Below are 23,965 nucleotides of genomic sequence, written 5' to 3'. Positions count from 1 at the left end.
GCAAAAAGAGTATCTATTAATGTATCCACCTCTTGATTCAGACTCTATGTTCCCTTAAAGGAAGACTCTTTCCCCTCCATATCCCCAGTATCTGTATTGTGCTTTACAAATAGTAGGCTTTTAAAAGCTACTTGTGGAATAGCCAAACTATGGAAAGAACCTAGATGTCCATCAACAGATGAATGGATAAAGAAGATGCGGCATATATATACAACAGAATACTATGCAGCCATCAAAAGAAATGAAATCTTGCCATTTGCGACGATGTGGATGGAACTAGAGGGTATTATGCTTAGCAAAATGAGTCAATCAGAGAAAGATAACTGTCATATGATCTTGCTGATATGAGGAAGTAGAGATTCAACATGGGGGATTTGGGAGATAGGAAAAGAATAAATGAAACAAGATGGGATCGGGAGGTAGACAAATCATAAGAGACTCTTAATCTCACAAAACAAACTGTGGGTTGCCGGGGGGGAGGCGGGTAGGGAGAGGGTGGTGGGGTTATGGACATTGGGGAGGGTCTGTGCTAAGGTGAGTGCTGTGAAGTGTGTAAACCTGGCGATCCACAGACCTGTACCCCAGGGGCTAATAATATATTATATGTTAATAAAAAAATAAAAAATAAAAACAAAATAAAACAAAACAAAAACCCCAAAATCAGCCACTGAAAAAAATAAAATAAAAGCTACTTGTGGAATGAATTAATCTTTAACATCTACTTAAAGGATTAGTTAGCAGCATACTACAAGCCCTCTCTCCACAAACATTGACTTTTACTGTTAAAAGCTGGCATAAATTTGAAAATAAATTTCGAGAATAAGAACCATACTTGAGTTCTTTCAATAATGAACTGTGAAGAATGTTTTAGTCTAAGTAAAACAAATAATCTCCCTACGATGATGGCTAACTATGGGACAATTTCCAACACAAAGTCTTTTCTTCTCCTTCTTTCAAAGAAATGATACAACCAAAATGAAGCCAAAATACAGGTAGCAATGGTCAAGAAGCAACATAGAAAGAATGGCCCAAGATGAGTCCAAGATCTTTAAAACCTCAGCTCATCATTCTAAGATGAGAGTTTATACACATTTTATTAAATAAAATATGAATGCTACTACAAATGGATGAGATGAAGTTTCTACAAGATTCTGCTTAAAGAAAAATCACCGTTCAGGAAGATCTATTCTTTTTTTAAAAAAGATTTTATTTATTTATTTGAGAGAGAATGAATGATGGGGAGGGGGAGAGGCAGTGAGAAGCAGACTCCCCTCTGAACAGGAATCCATCCCTATGAGGGGCTCGATGCTGGGACCCTGAGATCATGACCTGAGTTGAAGGCAAACACTTAACTGACTGAGCCACTGAGATGCCCCGAAGATTAATTTATTCTTTCACCTTGCCTGACTTAGAAGGTATAGCAGGATGTAACCAAGGACAAGGTAAGTCTCTGAGGATGATAAATAATGGCTTATTATTAAAATGGAGCAAAATCTACTCCATTTCTTAAGTAGTTTAATAGCATTTAAAGCCCCAGATAAATTCTACTGAACACATAATACTATGAAAACTCACTTGGTATCACAAATTTTGATGATTTCTTGCCTGGTACAACACAGCTGTTACTTTCATAATGACTATACCCATACTCATAAATTCACATTTGCTCTAATACCACTTATAACTGATTACTTCTACTGTTATCACTAAGGCATGATTTTTTTCTACTCATTATCCTTTTTCTATGCACACAATTATACCTCCAATCTTTAAGCCAAAACATTAACTTTTGGTTAAAACTTTATTGTTTGAAAACAATTTGGGATATGTTTATTCATGTCAGACTACAGGTGATCAACTCCTGGATGGCCCACATAGTGTTAACAAAAAGTGTTTATACGAACAACAAGACATGTACGAAGCACATTCACAACTAATTCTAGAAGAATTGGTATAAATGCAGAACTCACCTGAGTATAGAAGCCACTAGCTGCCTCTAGGAACAGAGAAAGGTTTGCCTGAACTTCACTCCGATTCGGGTTTGCTCGATTCTTTGCCTGGCCTTGTAGTGTTGTGATCTGATTCTTAAAGGCATGATTCCAGCTGAAAACAAAATGTAATTCTATTTGGTATAGCAGTGACTCACTGGGCAGACACTGGTCCCCCTGAGAACAAGAAAGAACTGTTTGTTATAACACACTAGACAGTAAACCTGCATTAAAGTTATTCACTTACTTAAATAACTTTATGCTCCTCTTTGAGCAAGACTACAGATGCAGCAGAATCCAACTGACCTTAGTAAACACTTACCAATGTTCGAATAATCACACTGTGGCTTCAGTTATTGATCTTTTAGAGCTACTAGAGCTAGAGCCTATTTAGGAATCCCAGTACAAAATCAGAACTACAGTGGCAAGACCAAAGTAAAAGTAAGCTATTAACGAACTGCCATACATTATGTGAAGAAATAATTCTTTTTGAAAATTCTTCTTGAAAATACTAAGTCCTATCTCTTATTTCCATAAAATCTATTTCCCACAGCACTCTGTTCTAATTCTATTTAAGACTTTTATTTCTCTTGGGGTTAATATTTTCTTGAGAGCTTGAAATATAAGTTCATTTTTTGACATTTCAATTCTGGCTATTTAAAATAGGAAAAAACACAATGTTGACATATGGCATGCCAAAATCCCATTATAAAATGTCTTTCATTAATCAAGCTATATAGAGAATCATTTTAAATTCAGTTATGGTGAAATACAGTCATTGCTTAACTTGGAAACCACAGGAGGGGAAAAAGGAACTAGGATGGAGGGAGAATACTAGAATTGCTTTGATTAAAGGAAGCAAACACAGATAAAAGGTCTACAATCTACCTGGAAAGTACCTAATTCTTTATTAACCTCAACTTTGAGACTCAAGAGCACTGGGTATTTTTAATGGTTTATGAGGACAATCACTCCCTCAGCATTTCTGATGATATTTTATCCTTGACTCTAATATCATGGAAATGGATTTTGAGTGGCTGTGATTAAGCTCTCTTATTACTAGAACTCCTAAAAATATAAAATATCTAAGAAAAGTATAAACTATAGGAAAAACTAATTTTCACCACAACTTAGGGTAATAGCCATTTCTGAATAGAAATATTCTGAACTGATTTTTAATTTTCCATCAGCCTAATATCCCTGCTCCAATTTATAAGGTAAGGCCTTCCACAACAGGCATTTATTTACTCACTTGGGAATCTGGTCATCTGCCATTTCACCTCTCATAGAAAGAACAAGTGGAATAGCCTAAATATACAAAATCTTTCTTTAGTCTTATTAGGGGAAGAAAAAATAAAAAAGGAAACACCTACTTATTTTATAAAAAGAAGAGCTTCCCTTACAATGCAAACACATTTTTCTTCGGGAGAAATTTATAGAATCACATTTACCAGAGATTTATCTAAAGCTCACTACTGAATTTTTCAAGCCATGACTTAAAATGCAGGACTGGCTTAAATGGCTTAAATGCAGGACCGAACAAATACAGAGAATCCAAACACTGTCTCTTAGTACCTGAAATACATATATAGAGATTTGTTTTTATGATATGCCCTAAAGACATTAAAAACATTCAAGTCCAAGCACTTTTCCTGTCACCCAAGACTATCTGAAGTAATACGAATGGTTAAATATTTGGTTCAAAAAACCCACAAGTATTACAGGTATTAGAATTTCTTCTTTCACTGAAAGAGCTTACTCTGATAGGTTAAGAAGAAATAACGAAATCGTTCCTTTCTATCCTAAAGTCTTGGTAATACTCTTGATCTTACAGGGACATCCCAAATGATAATACTTACAGATCCTGTTCTACTTTCTTGTCTAACGCGTATTCCAAATCAGTAACTAGCATTTTCTGGTACAGGTCCTGCAGAGCCTGTCTGGATGTCCAGACCTCAGCCGGACCCAGCTTAGAATCTGAGTAACAAAACAGACAAAACAACAGAGACAGAGAAAAACAGATAGTTAACATTATACCACACCAATGACTCCTTTCCTCTCCATTTCCCAAAGCAAACACCTGCTTTAGGTAGATACCACAGACTGCTGCGAAGTTTTATACTACTATATTTTCAAATAACTTTCACCTTTTGGCTAATGACTAAATCTGGTTCAAAATGTTTCTGAATTTGTCTTTTGGCTTTGAAATAACATCATGACATGAGAAAGGCAAAAAAAATGAATGGTTTACTCTTTGCTTTAGTTTAGACTTCTATGTATTCATATCAGAGGAAGTCATATGCCTCAGAAGTCACCCCATTTAAAATGATGGACCGCTAAGATGGTCTGTTTACTCTCAGAACTGTATTTCTTTCTCCAAAGCAGCTTTTCTATTTTGAATCATTCTCACAACTGTCCTTACAGAATCTTCATCTCTGCTCACAATCCAGCAGCTGTTTACACACTCTGCTGTCATTCCTATTCTCTATATATCAACCCAATAAAGCCAAAACAGTGAGGGTTATTTTAATGACTGGTAAATTGCTTGCCAAGAAATTTTGTGAGCAATCCATACTTGCCCTTTCATGTAAATAAGAATTCATAGCAAACACTGCCTGAACTGCTCAAGAGGCCAAATGAGAGAGTGGGTGCAAGAGGAAAGGAAGTCAGGCTAGGACTAAATGAAATACCCAGCTGGGGCCATACTGTCTGCCAGAGTCCTGCAAGACACTTCAGCTTTTCCGGTTACTAGGCTTAGGAGTGCAGTAACTGATAGTCAGCTGCATCAATAGAAGAACCTAGTAACAGATACTTCAATTAGGCTTCTGGTTACATTTAATATTTTGCAACAGCACAATGACACAGTTTTTACTCTTCTTTAAGCCTACAAATAAAACAGGTTTTTAAATTAATCCTCAAAAGAGTTCACTGGCTACAAAAAAGCTGGGTGTAGTATCAGCTTCTTGGTCCCTTATTAGTTTTTTAATGACTAAATAAACAAATTTATAGATTTATTCAATCTTGTTTCCATTCAACTATGGCAGGGGAAGGATAATAAGGGATCATTAACTCTGATCTATCAGACAGACTATCATTTAAATTACTTAATATCCAAGTTAATGTTCTTGGGCAGTCAAATGTTCCTTATAAAAGCCAAACTCTAAGCCTACTTACTGAGGGTATTCAATACTTAAGAAAAAGTAAAAGGTATAGCTAGCTGAAAATTGCTCCAAGTCTAATTTTTGTCACATAATGCATATTGTGCCTAACAGGACAATACAAAAGCATAATACAGTAGCTTAGAGCTGACACTAATACCCATAGTATGGAAGATGATGGCAGTCATGTTAATAATGGGAGGAACTGAGGTACTACATTAAGTAAACCTGTTAAAAGTGCTTTTAGCTTTCTTCCCTCTTTTCCTTGAACAAGAAGATAATGATATTACCCACGAATTCTTAAAACAATAGGATCAACATTAACATTAACATTAGACTGCAATGTTGAGAAAAAGACATCTAGAGCCTATCCCTTCTGGATTGTAAATTTTGGCCAGAATACTGTTGTAAAAGTTTAACTCTTCTTTGTGGATTTCACTTTAGAACTAAAGTTCTCAAAAATAAGAATGAGATCCATTTGCACACGTTTACATTTTAGGACACCATATGCTGCTACAGAGAGCACAATGATCACTACATAGTCACTGTCATATATTTCCCAATTTTGGAAAGTTAAAATCATCTGCTCCTTCTAGTGACTTCCAGCTATTCTTTCAAAATCACCTTGGTTATTTATTCAAAACAAAAAAGACAAGGGAAAAAAGAAAGGCGGCAAAGCAGCTCACTCAATTTCAAGAACTTTTAGTAGTTTTCCTACAAATATTTTTTCTCAAGGTCTAATTACTATTCAAGATTGGGGAATATAAACAGGAAGACATGAACCCAATACCCTAAGATGTTTTTAATACGGTATATGCATTCTTTTTTTTTTAATGTCTTAAATTGATGATAAGCAGTTCATAAAAATTAAATGATTATATGCATTAAGTTAGTTAATATTTAATTCAGTATAGCACAGATTATACAAAATTCTTGATGATCTAAGTAAGAATTCAAAGTTCAAAAACAGTAATTATTAAAAGCAAACAGTAAGTTATTATTCCTCTGGCAACTAGGACAGTGCAACAAGTAATACAGGGAAGGTGACACCCTTCCCTCAATTTAATGGTATAAAATAAGTGTGAGAAACAAATGAGTGAGCCAATACCTGTCATGTCAGCCTTCAGGACTTCTGCCTGCCTAAAAAAGGGGGAAAAAAAAAACATCGATTAGAAACAAACTAGGCCTATTCAACATAAATAACCCTGAAAGTTAAAAGTTAAATGAAATCATATACTACATAAAGAGGTATAGCACCTCCATATGTGAGGGTTTCCCACTCTCCTCAGATGTTGACTTCTGGTGTCTTCATAAGGCTAGCCCAGCTGCTAAACCCACAGAGCCCTCTTCTTCCTTTCTCCGGTGCAAACACTAGAGGCACTCCATCTCTTATTTAAGATCAGTAATTCCACTTAGTAGGCTCTTTCTGGCCTTTATTAAGGACTTCTGCTTCTTTAATTATCTCCTCCCTCTTTCAATAATTTTGAAAACTTCCCTGTCTAGGTGATCCCTTAGTATTTTAAACATGCCCAAGTTTTTCACAAGGTTTTCAAAACCTCCTGTCTGTCCTAGATTATCCTCCTCTCACTGCTGCTTCTTTTCTCTCACATTCTTCAAGAGCTCCCAAACTGAACTTCTGATCCACCTGCAGGAATGGGATCTCTTTCTGGTGTTTCTACCTTACCAAATCTATCACTGCTTTCCCACTGTGAGAGGCAGACACCTGGATGTCACCCATGACAACGTTCTTCCAATCCAATCTTCCAATCCAAAAGATTACCAATCTGGTAATCTATCAACTCCAAAGAATTCTACCAACTAAATATATCTTGAATCTGTTGATTTCCCTTTACTACTTCTTCATCTACTCTCACTCAAGTTCTGAACTATCTCTTTCCTGGACTAATGCAAAACCACCAAAATTGTTTTCTCTATTTTACTCTTGTCCTGTTTCATACTGTTCTGTCTGCTGCTATATGAGGGATCTTTTATACAAATCTGAGGGGCTTCAGGGTGGATCGGTTGGTTAATTGTTCATGATCTCAGGGTCATATAGGATCAAGCCCTGCCTTGTGCTCTGCGCTAGGTGTAGAGACTGCTTCAGATTCTTGCTCGCCCTCTGCCCTTCCCCCACCTCTAATAAAAAAAAATACAAATCTGATCTTACCAACTGCTCAAATAAGACACTTTAATGATTTCCCATTGCTCTTAGGGTAAAAACTATAATCTTTACTAAAGCGTCCTACAAGGTTCCCTGCGCTCTAAAAATTAGAGTTTGCACTCTCCTTCTACCAGTATTACTCTCTTCTCTCTTTGATCTCTTCTCCAGTTACTAGACTTCTGGTCTCTGCAAATGCTTTGCTCCCTTCACATTCAGGTTATTGTAAAGAAGAGTCCTGCCCTCTTTGGTTAATTACTACTCATCCTTTGTCTGAGTCAGACACATTATTTTCTCAAAAAAAGTCACTTGATAAATGATGGATATTCTTACTTTCTGTTCTTTTTAATTTTTTTTTGTTGTTACTTTTTATTTATTAGAGAGAGAGAGAGAGAGCGTGCATGAAAGGGGCGAGGAGCAGAAGGAGAAGTCGAGTCCCTGATGAGCAGAGGGCCCGATGTGGGACTCAATCCTGGGACTTCAGGATCATGACCTAAGCCGAAGGCAGTTGCTTAACCAATTGAGCCACCCAGCTGCCCCTTACTTTCTGTTCTTAAAGCACTCATTTCTTTCATCATAGTACGTATCACAGATTTGAAGAATGCTCACCATCACAACCTATTAGTACACGTGCCTAGCACAGAGTAGGCATCCAATAAATATCTTTTAAGTGAAGAAAGGAAAGAGGATACATCATGTTCATATACTATAAAAAGGTATGTATATAAACTTATGAGATTTCCATGTCTTTTTTTTTTTTAAGACTTTATTTATTTATTTGACAGAGGGAGAGAGATCACAAGCAGGCAGAGCAGTTAGCAGAGAGAGAGAGGAAAGGAGGCTCCCCACTGAGCAGAGAGCCCGATGTGGGGCTCGATCCCAGGACCCTGAGATCCCTGAGATCATGACCTGGGCTGAAGACAGAAGCTTAACCCACTGAGCCACCCAGGCGCCCCTCCATGTCTTTTTTAAAGATTTTATTTATTTGAGATAGTGAGCAAGAGCAGGGGGAGGGGCAGAGGGAGAAGCAGACTCCCCATTGAGCAGGAAGCCCAATGTGGGACTCCATTCCAGGACTCTGGAATAATGAGCTGAGCCAAAGTCAGACGCTTAACCAACTGAGCCACCCAGGCATCCCAAGATTTCCATGTCTAAAAACAAAATATGACATAAAAGCTAGAGAATATTCAGAGATTCTAAAATTTTACTGTAAATGTATGTACTTAACTAATATCAGTTGTGAATTTGTTTCATCAAAACATAAGATGAGGGACACCTGGGTGGCTCAGTGGACTGAGCCTCTGCCTTCGGCTCGGGTCATGATCTCAGGGTCCTGGGATCAAGCCCCACATCGGGCTCTCTGGTCAGTGGGGAGCCTGCTTCCTCCTCTTTCTCTGCCTGCCTCTCTGCCTACTTGTGATCTCTGTCTGTCAAATAAATAAATAAAATCTTAAAAACAAACAAAAAAAACAACAAAAAAAAACCCATAAGATGAAATTTTTCATTTCTTAACTTTTAAAATATATTTTTAAAATTAAGCTTTCAAACAAGAGAATAGCGTGTTATGATAACTGCCAGTATAAATAAACAATATAAATAAACACCTATACTTTATCCTCAACCAAGACATCATTTCAAATCCCATTATTCAATATAACCCAGCTTCACTGTTTGCTTTGGGTGTTCAACTTTTGCCATTAAAACAAACAACTTTCACAAAGTTTGTTGGCTTATACCATTAAAACCTATTAAGATCATAGAATTTAATAAAGAATATCATATACCCTGCAGAAGATGTTACATACAAACCTAAGAGCAACCACAAATCTAAAACCAGTAATATCCAAAGAATAAAGAGAAAGAAATCCAAGTATATCACTAAAAAAAGGCCAGTAAACCATGAAAGAGAGCAAGAGAAGGATCACAAAAAAATTACAAAAACAACCAAAAAACAAGTAAAATGGCAACAATAAATATCAGTAACTACTTTGAATATAAATAAATTAAATACTCCAATCAAAAGACACAAGGTAACAGAGTAAATAAAGAAACAAAATCCATCTATATGCCACCTATGAAAGAGACTCATTTCAGACCTAAAGACACCTGCAGATTGGAAGTACAGGGATGGAGAAACATTATCATACAGATGGATGTCAAAAGAAAGCTGGGGTAGCAATACTTGTATCAGACAAAAGAGACTTTTAAAATAAAGACTGTAACAACAGACAAAGAATGACACTATATAATAATAAAAGGGAAAATCCAACAAGATATAAAAGTTGTTTATTATTTATACACCCAACATGGGAGCACCCTCATACATAACAATAACAGTTAATAGCAAGCATAAAGGAATTAATCAATTGTAATACAAGAATAGTAGAGGGCTTTAACACTTACACCGATAGATGACAAATCATCCAACCAAAAAAATCAACAAGGAAAGAGTATTCTGAATGACCCACTGGATTAGATGAATTTAACATATATTCAGAAAAGTTCACCCTAAAATTGCAGAATATACATTCTTTTCGAGTGCACATGGAACATCTTCTAAAACAGATCACGTATCAGGTGATAAAACAAATCTCAACAAATTAAAAAAGATCGAAGTCATACCATGCATCTTTTCTGACCACAATGCTATGAACTAGAAAACAACCATAAGAAAAAAATCTGGAAAGAGCACAAATAAATGGAGGTTAGATAACATGCTACTAAACAATGAATGGCTCAATCAAGAAATCAAAGAAGAAATTAAAAAATTACCTGGAACCAAATAAAAATGAAAATACAATGGTCCAAAATCTTTGGGCTGTAGCAAAAGCAGTCCTAAGAGGGATGTTTCCAGTAATACAGGCCTACTTCAAGAAACAAGAAAAATCTCAAATAAACAACCGAACTTAACACTTACAAGATCTAGAAGAACAAAACTCAAAACCAGCAGAAGGAAGAAAGTAATGAAGATTAAAGCAGAAATGAATATATATAGAAATTTAAAAAACCTCAATACAACAGACCAATAAAACCAGAAGGTGGTTCTTTGAGAATATCAATAAAATTGATAAACCTCTAGCTAGACGCATCAAAAAAGAGAGAACTCATATAAACAAAATCACTAACGAAAGAAGAGAAGTAACAACCAACACCACAGAAATACAAACAATTTTAAGAGATATTATGGAAAATTATATGCCAAAACTGGACCTAGAAGTAATGCTTAATAAGTCCTGGAAACACATAGCCTACCAAAACTGAAGCAGGGAGAAACAGAAATTTTAAACAGACCGAGATTACCAGCAAAGAAACTGAATCAAGAATAATAATAAAAACAAAAAAACTCCCAACAAACAAAAGTCTAGGACCAAATAGCTTCACAGGGGAATTCTACCAAACATTTGAAAAGTTAGTATCTTTTTTTCAAACTATTCCAAAAAATACAAGAAGGAAAACTCCCAAATTTGTACTATTCGAAACCTCCAAATTCATTCATTCTATTCATTGTTGATACCAAAACCAGATAAAGACACATAAAAAAAGAGAACTATAGGCCAGTATCTTTCATAAATATAGATGCAACAATCCGCCAACAAAATACTAGCGAAACCACTTTCAACAACACATTAAAAAAATCATTCATCACAATTGAGTGAGATTTGTTCTTGGGATGCAAGGGTGGTTCAATATTCACAAATCAATTAATGTGATACAGCACATCAATAAGAAAAAGGATAAATACCATATGATCATTTCAACAGGTGCAGAAAAAGCATCTGACAAGTACAACATCCATTCATGATAAAAACCCTCAACAAAGTAGGTTGAGAGGGAACATATCTCAATATCACAAAAGGCCATAAAGTAAAAACTCACAGTGAACAATATATTCAATGGGGGGAAAATGAGAGCCTTTCCCCTAAGGTCAGGAACAAGACATGGATATCCACTCTCACCACTGTTATTCAACACAGCACTGAAAAGTCCTAACCACCAGCAATCAGACAACAAAAAGAAATAAAAGGCATCCAAATTGGTAAGGAAGAAGTTAAAACTTTCTGCATTGTTTGCAGATGACAGGATACCATTTATAGGAAACCCTAAAGACTCCACCAAAAAACTACTATAACTGATGAATGAACTCATTAAAGTCCCAGAATACAGGATACAAAATCAATATATGGAAATCTGTTTTATCTCTATACACTAATAATGAAGCAGCAAAAAGAGAAATTAAGGAAACAATCCCATTTACAACTGTACCAAAAATAATAAAATACCTGCAAATAAACTTAACCAAAGCAGTGAAAAACCTGTCCTCTGAAAACTATCAAACATTAATGAAAGAAACTGAAGATGACACAAAGAAATGGGAAGACATTTCATACTCATGGGTTGGAAGAAAAAATATTGCTAAAATGTATGTTCTACCCAAAGCATTCCACAGATTTAATGCAATCCCTATCAGATTCCAACAGTATTTTTCATAAAACTAAAACAATCCTAAAATTTGTATGGAACCACAAAAGACACCAAATAGCCAAAGAAATCTTGAAAAAGAAAAACGAGACTGGAGGTTATCAAAACTCCAGATTTAAAAAGGTGCCATAATCAAAATAGTATGGTACTGGCACAAAAACAGACACAAATCAACAGAATAGAAAACCAAGAAATAAACCCACAATTAATTAATCACAGTCAATTAATCTTCAACAAAGGAGGAAAGAACACACAATGGGAAAAAGACCATCTCTCTTCAATAAATGGTGCTGGGAAACACCAACACCAATGAAGCTGGGCCACTTCCTTACACCATACACAAAAATGAATTCAAAACAGATTAAAGACCTAAAATCATAAAAATCCTAGAAGATGGCATAGGCAGTAGTTTCTCTGACAGCCACAGCAACGTTTTTCTAGATATAGCTCCTCAGGCAAGGGAAATAAAAGCAAAAATAAATGACAGGTACTACCATCAAAATAAAGTTTCTGCACAGCGAAGCAAACGATCAACAAAACCAAAAGACAACCTGCTAAATGGAAGAAGATATTTGCAAATGTCATATCTAATACAGGGTTAGTATTTAAAATATATAGAGAACTTATACAACTCAATACCCAAAAACCAAATCATCCTATTAAAAACTGGGCAGAATATATGAACAGACATTTCTTCAAAGAAGACATACAAATGGCCATCACTTCTTCAGGGAAATGCAAATCAAAACCACAATGAGATATTACTTCACATGTTTCAGAATGACTAAAATAAAAAAATACAAGAAATAACAAGTGCTGCCAACAATGTGGAGAAAAAGAAGCCCTCCTGCACTGTTGGTAGTAACATAAACTTAATGTAAAAATTTCCACTGTGGAAAACAATATGGAGGTTCCTCAAGAAGTTTAAAAAAAAGAACTACCCTATAATCCAGTAATCACACTACTGGGTATTTATCCAAAAAATACAAAAATGCTAACTCACAGGGATGCATGTACCTCTCTGTTTATTACAGTATTATTTATGAAAGTCAAATTATGGAAGTAGTCCAGGTGTCCACTGATAGGTGAATGGAGAAAGAAGATGTGGTATAATATAATACGTAATGGAATATCATTCGGCCATAAAAAAGGATGAAGGCTTACCATTTGCAACAACATGATGGAACTAGAGAGTACAATCCTATGAAAACTAAGTCAGTCATAGAAAGACAAATATCATATGATTTCACTTCCATGTGCAATTTAAGAAACAAAACAAATGAGCAAAGAAAAAAAAGAAAAAGAGCAAGACAAACCAAGAAAGAGAATGTTAACTATAGAGAACTGATGGTCATCAGAATGGGGGTGAATGGGAGGATGGGTATAATGGGTGATAGTGGTTAAGAATACACTTATGATGAGCACTGAATAATGTAGAGAAGTGTTCAACCCATGTTAAATATACCCATATTAACTAAGATTAAAATAAAAACTTAAAATAAAAAGCCATATATTCTATCCTACCTGTGTCAAGACAACATACCCCTCCAAGAAAACAAAATTCCTCCTGGAGTATTATTTATGAACCTTATACTGAGAAAGCCAGTGCTAATTATGTACCTTCACTAGATTCAACATTTTCATTGTGTCCCTGAGTTGCAAAGTTACAAATAATGTATTTACTGTGCTCCCACATATTGGTTAAAAAATTCATATAAGTAGGGGCGCCTGGGAGGTTCAGTGGATTAAAGCCTCTGTCTTCGGCTCGGGTCATGATCCCAGGGTCCTGGGATTGAGCCCCATGTTGGGCTCTCTGCTCAGCGGGGGGCCTGCTTCCTCCTCTCTCTGCCTGTCTCTCCACCTACTTGTGATCTCTGTCAAATTAATAAATAAAATCTTTGAAAAAAATTCATATAAGTATATACAAGATATCTTATACTTACAATCATATGTGTAAAGGTTGTTTTCTGATTCCAAGCAAGATTTGCTTATAAAAATGAACAAATATCATTTCAGTATGCTAACATGTGCCTAATGAGGATACCAACTTCCTGTCAAAAAATTTTATTGAATATACAATAGGAACCATTTACAAATAATCTGCTTCTGCTATAGGCTGTCAGTAAAAGAAGATAATGTAAGTCTAATAATGTCTCATGTCTTGCCAATTCTGTGGCAGGCTTCCATTGATAAACAAAGATCAAAATTTTACTTTATATTTTTACATACCATAATCTAAGAATGTTTAGAAAAACTAAAAATTCAAGGACTAACAAAAGTACAAAAATGTAATAAAACAATCTGACATAAATGTTAAAGCATTCTGAAATTCAAGGAGTTTTGATTCCTCAGTATGACAAGAGTAGAGATGCTCAATCTCTACACTGTTAATTCTCTCCTAAAGTCTGAAAGGCACACATTAATGACAAAAATAATCTTACTAAATTGAATTGATGTAAAGAGAGCTAAATGGAAAACACAACAATCTGAAGATATCTATCTAGTATTATTCCTCTTCTATAAACAAGGAAATTTAAGTTCTTCAATGTGAAGTAAGGTGTCCACAGTCACAAAGCAATTAGGTACAATTAAGTACAAACTTAGTTCTTCCTGACTCCAAAGTCCAATCATTTCTACTTCTTTCAAACTAGAAAAAAATAAAATATGACTTAAAAAGCTAACACAGATTCTATCAATTAAACACTAACATTTAAGTCATCAAGCCTAAATTAAAAGATTTGTTTAAATAGAAAATAAATTCTACCTGAGATTTTTTTTTTTTAAGATTTTATTTATTTATTTGACAGACAGAGATCACAAGTAGGCAGAGAGGCAGGCAGAGAGAGAGAGGAGGAAGCAGGCTCCCTGCTGAGCAGAGAGCCCCACGTGGGGCTCGTGGGGCTCGATCCCAGGACTCTGGGATCATGATCTGAGCTGAAGGCAGAGGCTTTAACCCACTGAGCCACCTAGGTGCCCCTCTACCTAAGATTTTTAATCAAAAAGACCATACAAAGTAAAATTCATATTCTAGTACAGTGGTCAGCCTGTGGGTGAAATTCCTTCCTCCACTCTGAATCCATTTTCATAAATAAATTTTACTGGAACACAGTCAGGCCCCTTCATTTTTGTACTGTCTATGGCTGCTTTCTGCTACAAAGGCAGAGCTGAATAGTTGAGACAATGACCACATGGCCCACCAAGCCTCCAATATTTATTATCTGGCTCCTTTACAGTAAACTTTGCCTCTCCTGCTCTAGGGAGTACTTGATCAAAAAATGAGAAGTAAAGTATCTACAAGTTCCCAAACCAAATAGTTTTCCCATATGGGGAACCATCAATAACAGTTTCCTCAGAGAAATGATCTGTTTTTATTAATGTAGTAATCCTACCACAAAGAGAACTATATTTAAAAAAAAAACAGTGTCACATAACAAACAGTAAAGTTACTATGTGCAGGCCACGCTATTTTTTGATGGACTTCATCTATAAACCATTTAAAACCCTGTTAGGGTTATACACTATTACCTACTAACCCTTCCTTTTTCCTGTGTACCAAAAATACCCATTTAGACAGGTGAGAGGGTTAAACTGAGAAATGTCATCTCGCAAGAAGACAAATCCCTATCCTCCACCACTACACAATTTTCTTTTTCTTTTTCTTTTTTTCTTGTTAGAAGGGTGAGGGGCAGGAGGGGAGAGAGAAATCTTAAGTAGGCTCCAAGCCTGACAGACAGGGTTCAATCCCACAATCCTGAGATCATGACCTGAGCTGAAATCAATAGGACGCTTAACTGACTGACCACCAGGTGCCCCACAATTTCCTTTTTTAAAATAGTGTATAATAAACAGGAAATCAAATCAACAGATGTGTAGTCTTATAGTAACTGCATTCATAAATATTAGTACATAATTGGCTATCTTGATTATTTCATAAAGAAAAACTACTACACCTCGACTGACCTACTGGTTTTGTTAAAGACCAATAATGTTAAAGTTTAATCTTCTAGTTTATAGCCAATGCCTATATAAAGAGAGGGAGTTTTTTTCTCTTGGTAAAAGATTTTGGCAACATGAGTTCCTTTTTATTCTTACTTTAAGCTGAAGGAATTAATGAAAACAATGAATGAACCAAGAATTCAAAAATGAAAAATCATCATGTCTTCAATAATAAAATAGCACTATTAAATAGTTAAGAAATACAGAGCTTTCAAAGTATTAAACACATCGTGTCAATTCTTTATAAGAGAAATTAAGCACTTCTATCAAGCAATAAAAAAGTCATTAAAAAGCAGGATAAGGGGCACCTGGGTGGCTCAGTGGGTTAAGCCTCTGCCTTCAGCTCAGGTCATGATCCCAGGGTCCTGGGATCGAGCCCCGCATCAGGCTCTCTGCTCAGTGGGAACCCTGCTTCCTCCTCTCTTTCTCTGCCTGCCTCTCTGCCTACTGCCTACTTGTGATCTCTCTCTGTCATATAAATAAATAAAATCTTAAAAAAAAAAAAAAAGGCAGGATAAAGGGGCACCTGGGGGGCTCAGTGGGTTAAGGCCTCTGCCTTTGGCTCAGGTAATGATCCCAGGTTCCCGAGATCGAGCCCCACATCGGGCTCTCTGCTCAGCAGGGAGCCTGCTTCCCCCTCTCTCTCTGCCTGCCTCTCTGCCTACTTGTGATCTCTGTCTGTCAAATAAATAAATAAAATATTTTTTAAAAAAAAGCAGGATAAAATTTGAAACATTCAGTGATAAACAATGCACTGAAAGCTAACAACCTGAAACAATATTCTTGGAGACAACATAATTATCAAAATCTATAAATATACCCAATGTATTTAATGTACCAGGTACTGAAATAGCCAATACTCAATATAGCACTTACTACTGTCAGACACTGTTCTAACGGCTTTATATAAATTATTTATTCCATATTATGAACTATTATTACACCCACTTCATAGATGAAGAAACCCATGGAAATGGAGGTTAAATCACATGTCTTAGGTCATCAAGTTAATACGTAGTAAAGGTAGCATTTGAACTCCTCAACAGTTTGGTTCCAGAGCCTAACTCCTAACCACTACATCACAGTTCCTCTTATACAAGACAGCAAGAAAAAACAACTGGAATGTTTAATGGTAATAACCCACAGAACTAGGGCTTTCAATATTTAAACATTTTGTGATCATTTTTATAATGCCATTAGAGAAAAAAATACTAATATTAGTATTTATCTTCTTTAACAAATATCTTGATTATACACAGCACTTACGTAACAATGCAAGGTAACATATACAGAGTAATCTTTCTTAAGAACACACATTAAGGTTTGTGGTTTAAAATACAAGATATCTCCAAGGTTGCCCAGGTAGCTCAGTCAGTTAAGCATCCAACTCTTGATTTCAGCTCAGGTCATGATCTCAGGGTCCTAGGATCAAGCCCTGCAGGAAGTCTTGCTTGAGATTCTCTCTCTCTCCCTCTTCCTCTGTCCCTCCCCCCAATGTGCTCCTTCTCTCTAAAATAAATAAATCTTTAAAAAAATTAAATAAATAAAATAAAATACAAGATAGCTCCAAAACAGACACGGTAGAAGACTCCACCTGAACTTCTAAACCTGTTTCTTCTATGAGCAGAACAAAGGAAAATAAATCAACATCTTCTAAACTCACAGCTGCTAAAGAAAGGTGAATCAGCTTCTTTTGTTTTGGGTGGTAAGGCTAGAATTTCTTTTTCTGAAATTTAAATAAAAGCCACAGCAGGTTTTATTTTAAGTTAATTTGTTTACTTATTTTCATAGAGTACTAAGAAGTACTTGGGATAATAAAAGTATTCATCAATTACAATTATAAATATAATAACCTAATCATATTCATTTGTGCAAAACAGTAGGCCACATACTTAAGTTGAGTATAAGCCTACGCATGCATGCATGAAACACACAATCTACACAGATCTCTAAGATATCACCAAGTCTCATGGTATTTATAAAAAAAAAAAAAAAGAAAAGAAAAAAAGAAAAATCCCATCACTCTACTGTTGAATTTCACTTCGAAAAGAACACCCAGGGAAGATGCTGCTGGAGGAGCTCTTCTCAGTAAGAGGTAACAAAAACACTGATTTGCTTTCTCTCTATGGCACTTTATAGTTTGTCATGAAGTTTCAAGTCTCCTGACATTATTCAGTGCTAAACATTTATTCTACAGTTTCTGTTATTTGAAAATGTGTATCTAGTTTTATTAAGTGATAGCCCTTGTCTGGAAATATCAAAGGCAAGAAGGAATTCTTTTTCCAGACAGAGAAGTGACAAAATAATAAAAGGCTAAATCATGAAGGTGGGAGACTGGAACATAAAATATAAGGTAGAAAGCCACAGGAGATGAGCTGGAGAACCAAGGCAGAAAGCAGATTCTGAGAGCCTGCATGACACGTTAGAGAGATCAGATTCTATCTTTCAAGTAATAGGAAACCAGTGCTGAGTTTTAAGCAGGAGCACAGCATTGTCGGAATTTCATTTTTAAAAGATTAAAACAACATGCCTGAAAGATGGATTTTATTTTATTTATTTATTTTTAAAAAAGATTTTATTTATTTATTTGACATGGAGGAGAGAGATCACAAGTAGGCAGAGCAGCAGGCAGAGATAGAGGAGGCAGGCTTCCTGGCGAGCAGAGAGCCCGATGTGACTCGATCCCAGGACCCTGAGATCATGACCTGAGCCAAAGGCAGAGGCTTAACCCACTGAGCCACCCAGATGCCCCAAAAGATGGATTTTAAAAGGGCGAGACTGGAAGGGAGGAAGTGACAATACAGGTGGACAGAAAAATCTAGATTCAAGAAATGCCTGTAAGTAAAATCAGTAGAAGGAAAGCTAAAGCAGAGAAAAAAGTCCAAATCATTCCTAGTTTGTAAGCTTGGACAGCTGGATATATGAGAAAATACAGGTGTGTAAGCAGGAAATTAGAGATCAGTATCAACCACAGAGAAGCCATCAAGACTAGGGATATAGTACTGGCGTGACCAGGACACTGATGATAATTAAAACCATAAGAAAAAATGTAATTTCCCAGATGGGAAAAGGGAAAAGCTAGCTTTTGATGTTCATTTTTTTTTTTTTTTTGAGTATAGCTGACACACAAAGTTATATTAGTTTCAGGTGTACAACACGGTGATTCAACAACTCTATGTTATGCTATGCTCACCACAAGTGTACCTACTATCTGTCACTATACAACACTATTACAATACCACTGGCCAGATTCCCTACGTTGTACCTTTTATTCCTGTGGCTTATTCATTTCATTACTGGAAGCCTGTATCTCTCTCTCCCCTTCATCTATTTTGCCTGTTCCCCCAACCTCCTTTCTTCTGGAAACCATCTATTTACAGGCCTGATTCTGCTTTTTGTTTATTCATTTGTTTTGTTTTGATTCCACATATAGGTGAAATCACATGGTTCCTTGGTTCCTCAAAAACTGAAAACAGAAATTTCTACAGAGTACGTACCCAAAGATAACTAAAACACTAATTCAAAAAAATATATGCACCCCATGTTTACTGCAGTATTATTTACAATAGCCAAGATATAGAAGCAACCCAAGTATCCATCCACAGATGAATGGATAAAGATGTGGTATGTATATACAAAGAATATCATGCAGCCATGAAAAAGGAGGAGACCTTGTTGTTGGCAACAACATGGACGGACCCAGAGTACAGCATGCTAAGTGAAGTCAGACAGAGAAAGACCTATATTCATTTCTAAGAGGCAGATAACTATGAGGACTGGAAAGCGGGTTGGATTTGGTGAAATAAGGGTCAACAATAGCCCTGCAGAAAAAAGACAGTCAAACTGCAGAGATCTAGGAAACAAGTAAGAAAGAGAAGTTTAGGGGTACCTGGGTGGCTCAGTTGTTTAAGTGTTCCACTCTTAATCTTGGCTCAAGTCATGATCTCAGGGTCATGAGATTAAGCCCCAAGTCAGGCTCCATGCTAAGTGTGTTCTAACGGCTTTATATAAACTATTTATTTAATCTCTCCCTCTGCCCCTCGTTCTACTCACTTGGGCTCTCTACCCCCTCTCTCAAAAAAAAAAAAAAAAAAAAAAGAAAAGGAAAAAGAAAAAGAGAGAGAACTTAAGGTCAATTAAAATGCTAGCCACTGAGGAAAAAGGAAGAGGGTCGTCATAAAGAGAAGTTTCTATTTTATAATGGTAGAGCCTTAAACACGTTTAAAATGAAAAAAATGAAGCCAGGAGAACAGAATAGTTTGAAGACTTCAGAAAGTGAGCCCCAAACTGACGGGCATGGTTCTGGAAGATATGGAAGGAAATGAAAATGTGATTAATAGGACAGGAGGCAAGACTGCCTTTGAAAAAGAAGCAGAATGAAATTGGAGGGAGGTAAGGTTAGATGGAAATGTGCTGAAAGAATCTGGAGTAGTGTGGGGTGAAGAGGTATCAAGAGAATTCACAGATGCACTCACTACATCACTTTCAGAGATAAAGTAGATCAGATCAGAGTCTGAACATAAGAGGTAGATAAACTGAAGAGAATGGTGAATATCTGGGATAATTTCAAAAATAATAGGAAAGGAAACCTTACCAAAGGCAAAGAAAATAATTGAGAAAAAGTTTTGCAAGCCACATGGATTAGACACAATAGAAAAATTAATATGAAAATATAGCTAGCCTTAATGATGGCAGGTATTACTTACTTGTAAGGAACTCAAGATAAGGTGGAAGATAAAAAAGACATACAGATGACTTCAAATATGCTGTGGCTGAGTACAAGGATAAAGATAACATGCTTACAGTTCAACTAGAAAAAGAGAAGAGCCCATGGGAATGAGGGAGAAGACAGTGTTCAGGGCTGTATCCCTAACACCTAGAGCTATTCACTAAAATTTTGTTGAATTAATGAATGGTAAAATGTGCATCATACAAGAGGCAATTTTCTGCAATGAAAAGTGATACAGAATTTAAAAAGTCTGAATGTGGGTTTCCTACATATTAGTAGTGGTATGCTGGAGATTCTTTCCAAGAAACTTCAATTTCCTCATCTGTACAGCAGGGAAACAAACTCCCTTTCAGAGCTGCTATGAGAAATAAGTAAGACAACCAGTAAGTACCAAAGAAGAACCTAACTGAAAACTCCAAGAGGGAGGACTATAATCTGATTATAATGCCAACACTTCGGTGAATATCAAATTACTTTTGCTTATCTGGTTTCTGACACAGGATCCTTTCTGAAGCAGAATAGGGGGTTGAAACATTCCAAGATGGGGGGTCAAAAATCCTGTCATCTACTGTAATCTGCCATATAATGCTAAATTTAGGGCAATAGAAAGAGAAACTGTTTATACATCATGATGACCAAGTTCTTAGTATGTACAAAAAATGAAACCAGAGGGCGATAGATCCAAGTTACAAAACAGTTTTTATTTTTGTTTTGTTTTTGCTTTTTTCCAAACAGTAGTTTTGATTACATAACTTAAACAGTACATTTTAAATATTGGACCTGAAAATAGATTAAGCAAATGATAAAATACAGCAATGTTATGATAATGGATTATAGACTCTAAACTCTGTTAAGAATTAACTTAAAAGGGGCACCTGGGTGGCTCAGTGGGTTAAAGTCTCTGCCTTCGGCTAAGGTCATGATCCCAGGGTCCTGGGATCGAGCCCCGCATCGGGCTCTCTGCTCAGCGGGGAGCCTGCTTCCTCCTCTCTCTCTGCCTGCCTCTCTGCCTACTTGTGATCCCTCTCTGTCAAATAAATAAATAAAATCTTAAAAAAAAAAAAGAATTAACTTTAAAAAAAGAGAATTAACTAATAGCTTAATAATAAGAGTTCAATCATTTAGTATTTGCTAGGTGCTGTTTACATGCTTTCGTATTTTATTAAATTTTTAATTCACGCAAATCTATCAGGTAAGTCCTGAGTTTATCCCCATAATGGACAAGGAAACAGAGGCACAGAGTGGTTAAATAACTTGCCCAAAGTCACACAACTAGAAAGTGGCACGGGGCGCCTGGGTGGCTCAGTGGGTTAAGCCGCTGCCTTCGGCTCAGGTCATGATCTCAGGGTCCTGGGATCGAGTCCCGCATCGGGCTCTCTGCTCAGCGGGGAGCCTGCTTCCTCCTCTCTCTCTCTGCCTGCCTCTCTGCCTACTTGTGATCTCTCTCTGTCAAATAAATAAACAAAATCTTTAAAAAAAAAAAAAAAAAAAAGAAAGTGGCAGAGCTTAGTTAGGTTCTACCTATAGACTGTTTCCAGAGTTCTTAAGCACTGCAAAGCAAAGCAAGTTCTTCTGGAATGGACTGGCTTCATGGTTATCAACTTCTAAGGGCAACAACCACTTCTCATTTAAAAGCTACATCTCTGAGATCAGACACCTTCACACATTGTCATTATAAGTGTCACTGCAAGCTGCTGTGACAACAGTTTCTAACTCACCAGCATGCAATCATAGACCTATCTCCACAGGCCTCTGGGAGGCTGGACTGTAGCCATGGAGACAGAGAGAACTAAGTAAGAGCGGATGCTCCCTGCACTCAAATGAACTGTTATATATGAAACCCAAAACACAGGAATTAACATACTAAAGGACAATCTATAAGATGGACCACATGACCCTAATGACCCAATGCTTATCATGAATATTCAGAGAGCCTCATATATAAACATAAAAATGTCTTAGATTTATGACAGTAAATGTTGAAAAAATTTCCTTCAACTACAAGATATAAATGCTCATGACAAAGTAAACATATGCCAAAGGTCTCATGAAGCCACATAAATTAAAAAAATAAAAATAAAAATAAAAAATCGTAGCATTCCCATCTCCCATCCTGACCTACAGCAAATGCTTCGCCGAGTCTCTAACTCTTCCATTAGTGCTCACGGAATAAGCATACTATAGAACATACATCTCTAAAAGGAATACAAACATGTAGAAATCCCTTGTAATTTTTATCCTACCTAATATTACTTGATTTCAGATGCTCCTCTGATTTCAAGTTTCCGGTCCTCATCTGGGACTTAAATGAAACGTTTTCTCCCACAATGACTATCTGCAAGAACATCCAATTTCTCATAAGGAAGAATGGTTTAAGACATTCTAGACAGAGGAGAGGAGGAAAATATGAGTTAACCCACAATAACAGAGAACTCCTTTGAAAAAAAATTAAATTATTTTCTCTTTATTTGAAAATGATTTAATGTCAAAGTCAAATGAAAAAATACTTTTTTCTTTCTGTATTAAGTTTCTTGGAATACACATTTTAATATGCTGTTTTGTATACTTCTAACATTCTAGATTTATATCTAAGTATTATCTAATCTCCTTCTCTCTCTGAAAGCTGACTGATCTCTATAAGGCAAACAAATACCAGTTACCCAGCAGGGTTTTTGTAGTTGCAAGATGAGAGTGTCCTGTAGAACACAGAAGCAGAATGGCTGGTGTGAACTATACTGTTTACCAATGGAAAAACATGTAAAGCAATTAAACCACAATTATAGGTGGTATGAATGATGTTTAAATTGTAAGGTCAACTAAAAAAATCAGGCTTTTAGATCTTTATTCACTCACTGAACGACGATTTGGTCATGTCTATGTACTAGATATAGTGTGAAGGACTGGGTATACAATGATGAAAAAAACAAATACGGTGCCTTCCATGGATTTAAAATATAATGTGGACATAGATCCACAAGGAAGGAGGAGGCAATAAAGGGTAGTGATTAAAAGCATGGGTGTGTGTGTCACACAGTTTGCATTTAATGGCATGCTGCGAATAAGTCAAGCCACAGAAAAACATAGCAAAATTTCTTAGGGACATCAATTTAACTCAAAGAAATGAACAAAGTTAAGTAAATATTATTGGCTGCTGATACCTGCTTACACATACAATTACTATTATACATACATTTTTATGAATCTCAAAGAATGGGAGTATAATGTAATAATAGTTAAGTATAGTCTTATATTCAGACTGTGCATTCAAACCAAGCTCTGCCAACAACTAGCTGTGTAACCTTAGGAAAATCACTTCTCTATACCCTAGTTTTGTTAGAAGTTAAGAAGGAGATAAATAAATGTACCTACCTCATTGAGAAGTTTTGAGGATTAAATGAGGTAACAGAAATAAAGCACTTAGGACTGTTCCTTGTAAGCCCTCAAAAAATATTAGGTA

At 36.1% G+C, this 23,965-nt stretch overlaps 1 protein-coding gene across 6 annotated transcripts in view; it reads right to left on the bottom strand.

The window, feature by feature from the left end:
* SMG7 (SMG7 nonsense mediated mRNA decay factor) overlaps positions 1-23,965 on the bottom strand; it is a 90,805-nt gene that overhangs the window by 31,472 nt on the left and 35,368 nt on the right. For 5 of the 6 annotated variants that reach the window (XM_044267264.1, XM_044267267.1, XM_044267266.1 and 2 more), the window contains exons 2-5: positions 22,752-22,890; positions 6,255-6,286; positions 3,848-3,965; positions 1,971-2,103 (exon numbers count right to left, since the gene is read on the bottom strand). In XM_044267264.1, coding sequence (XP_044123199.1) covers positions 1,971-2,103; positions 3,848-3,965; positions 6,255-6,286; positions 22,752-22,867 — 399 coding nt within the window. In that variant the 5' untranslated portion in view covers positions 22,868-22,890. The remainder of the gene's footprint in view (positions 1-1,970; positions 2,104-3,847; positions 3,966-6,254; positions 6,287-22,751; positions 22,891-23,965) is intronic. The other variant, XM_044267265.1, reaches the window with a different exon arrangement.

The sequence above is a fragment of the Neovison vison genome, chromosome 10 (assembly GCF_020171115.1).
Source record: "Neovison vison isolate M4711 chromosome 10, ASM_NN_V1, whole genome shotgun sequence".
NCBI classification, from domain to species: Eukaryota; Metazoa; Chordata; class Mammalia; order Carnivora; family Mustelidae; genus Neogale; species Neogale vison.
Note: the sequence above shows the minus strand (reverse complement) of the source record. Positions and strands in the feature narration are given on the sequence as shown.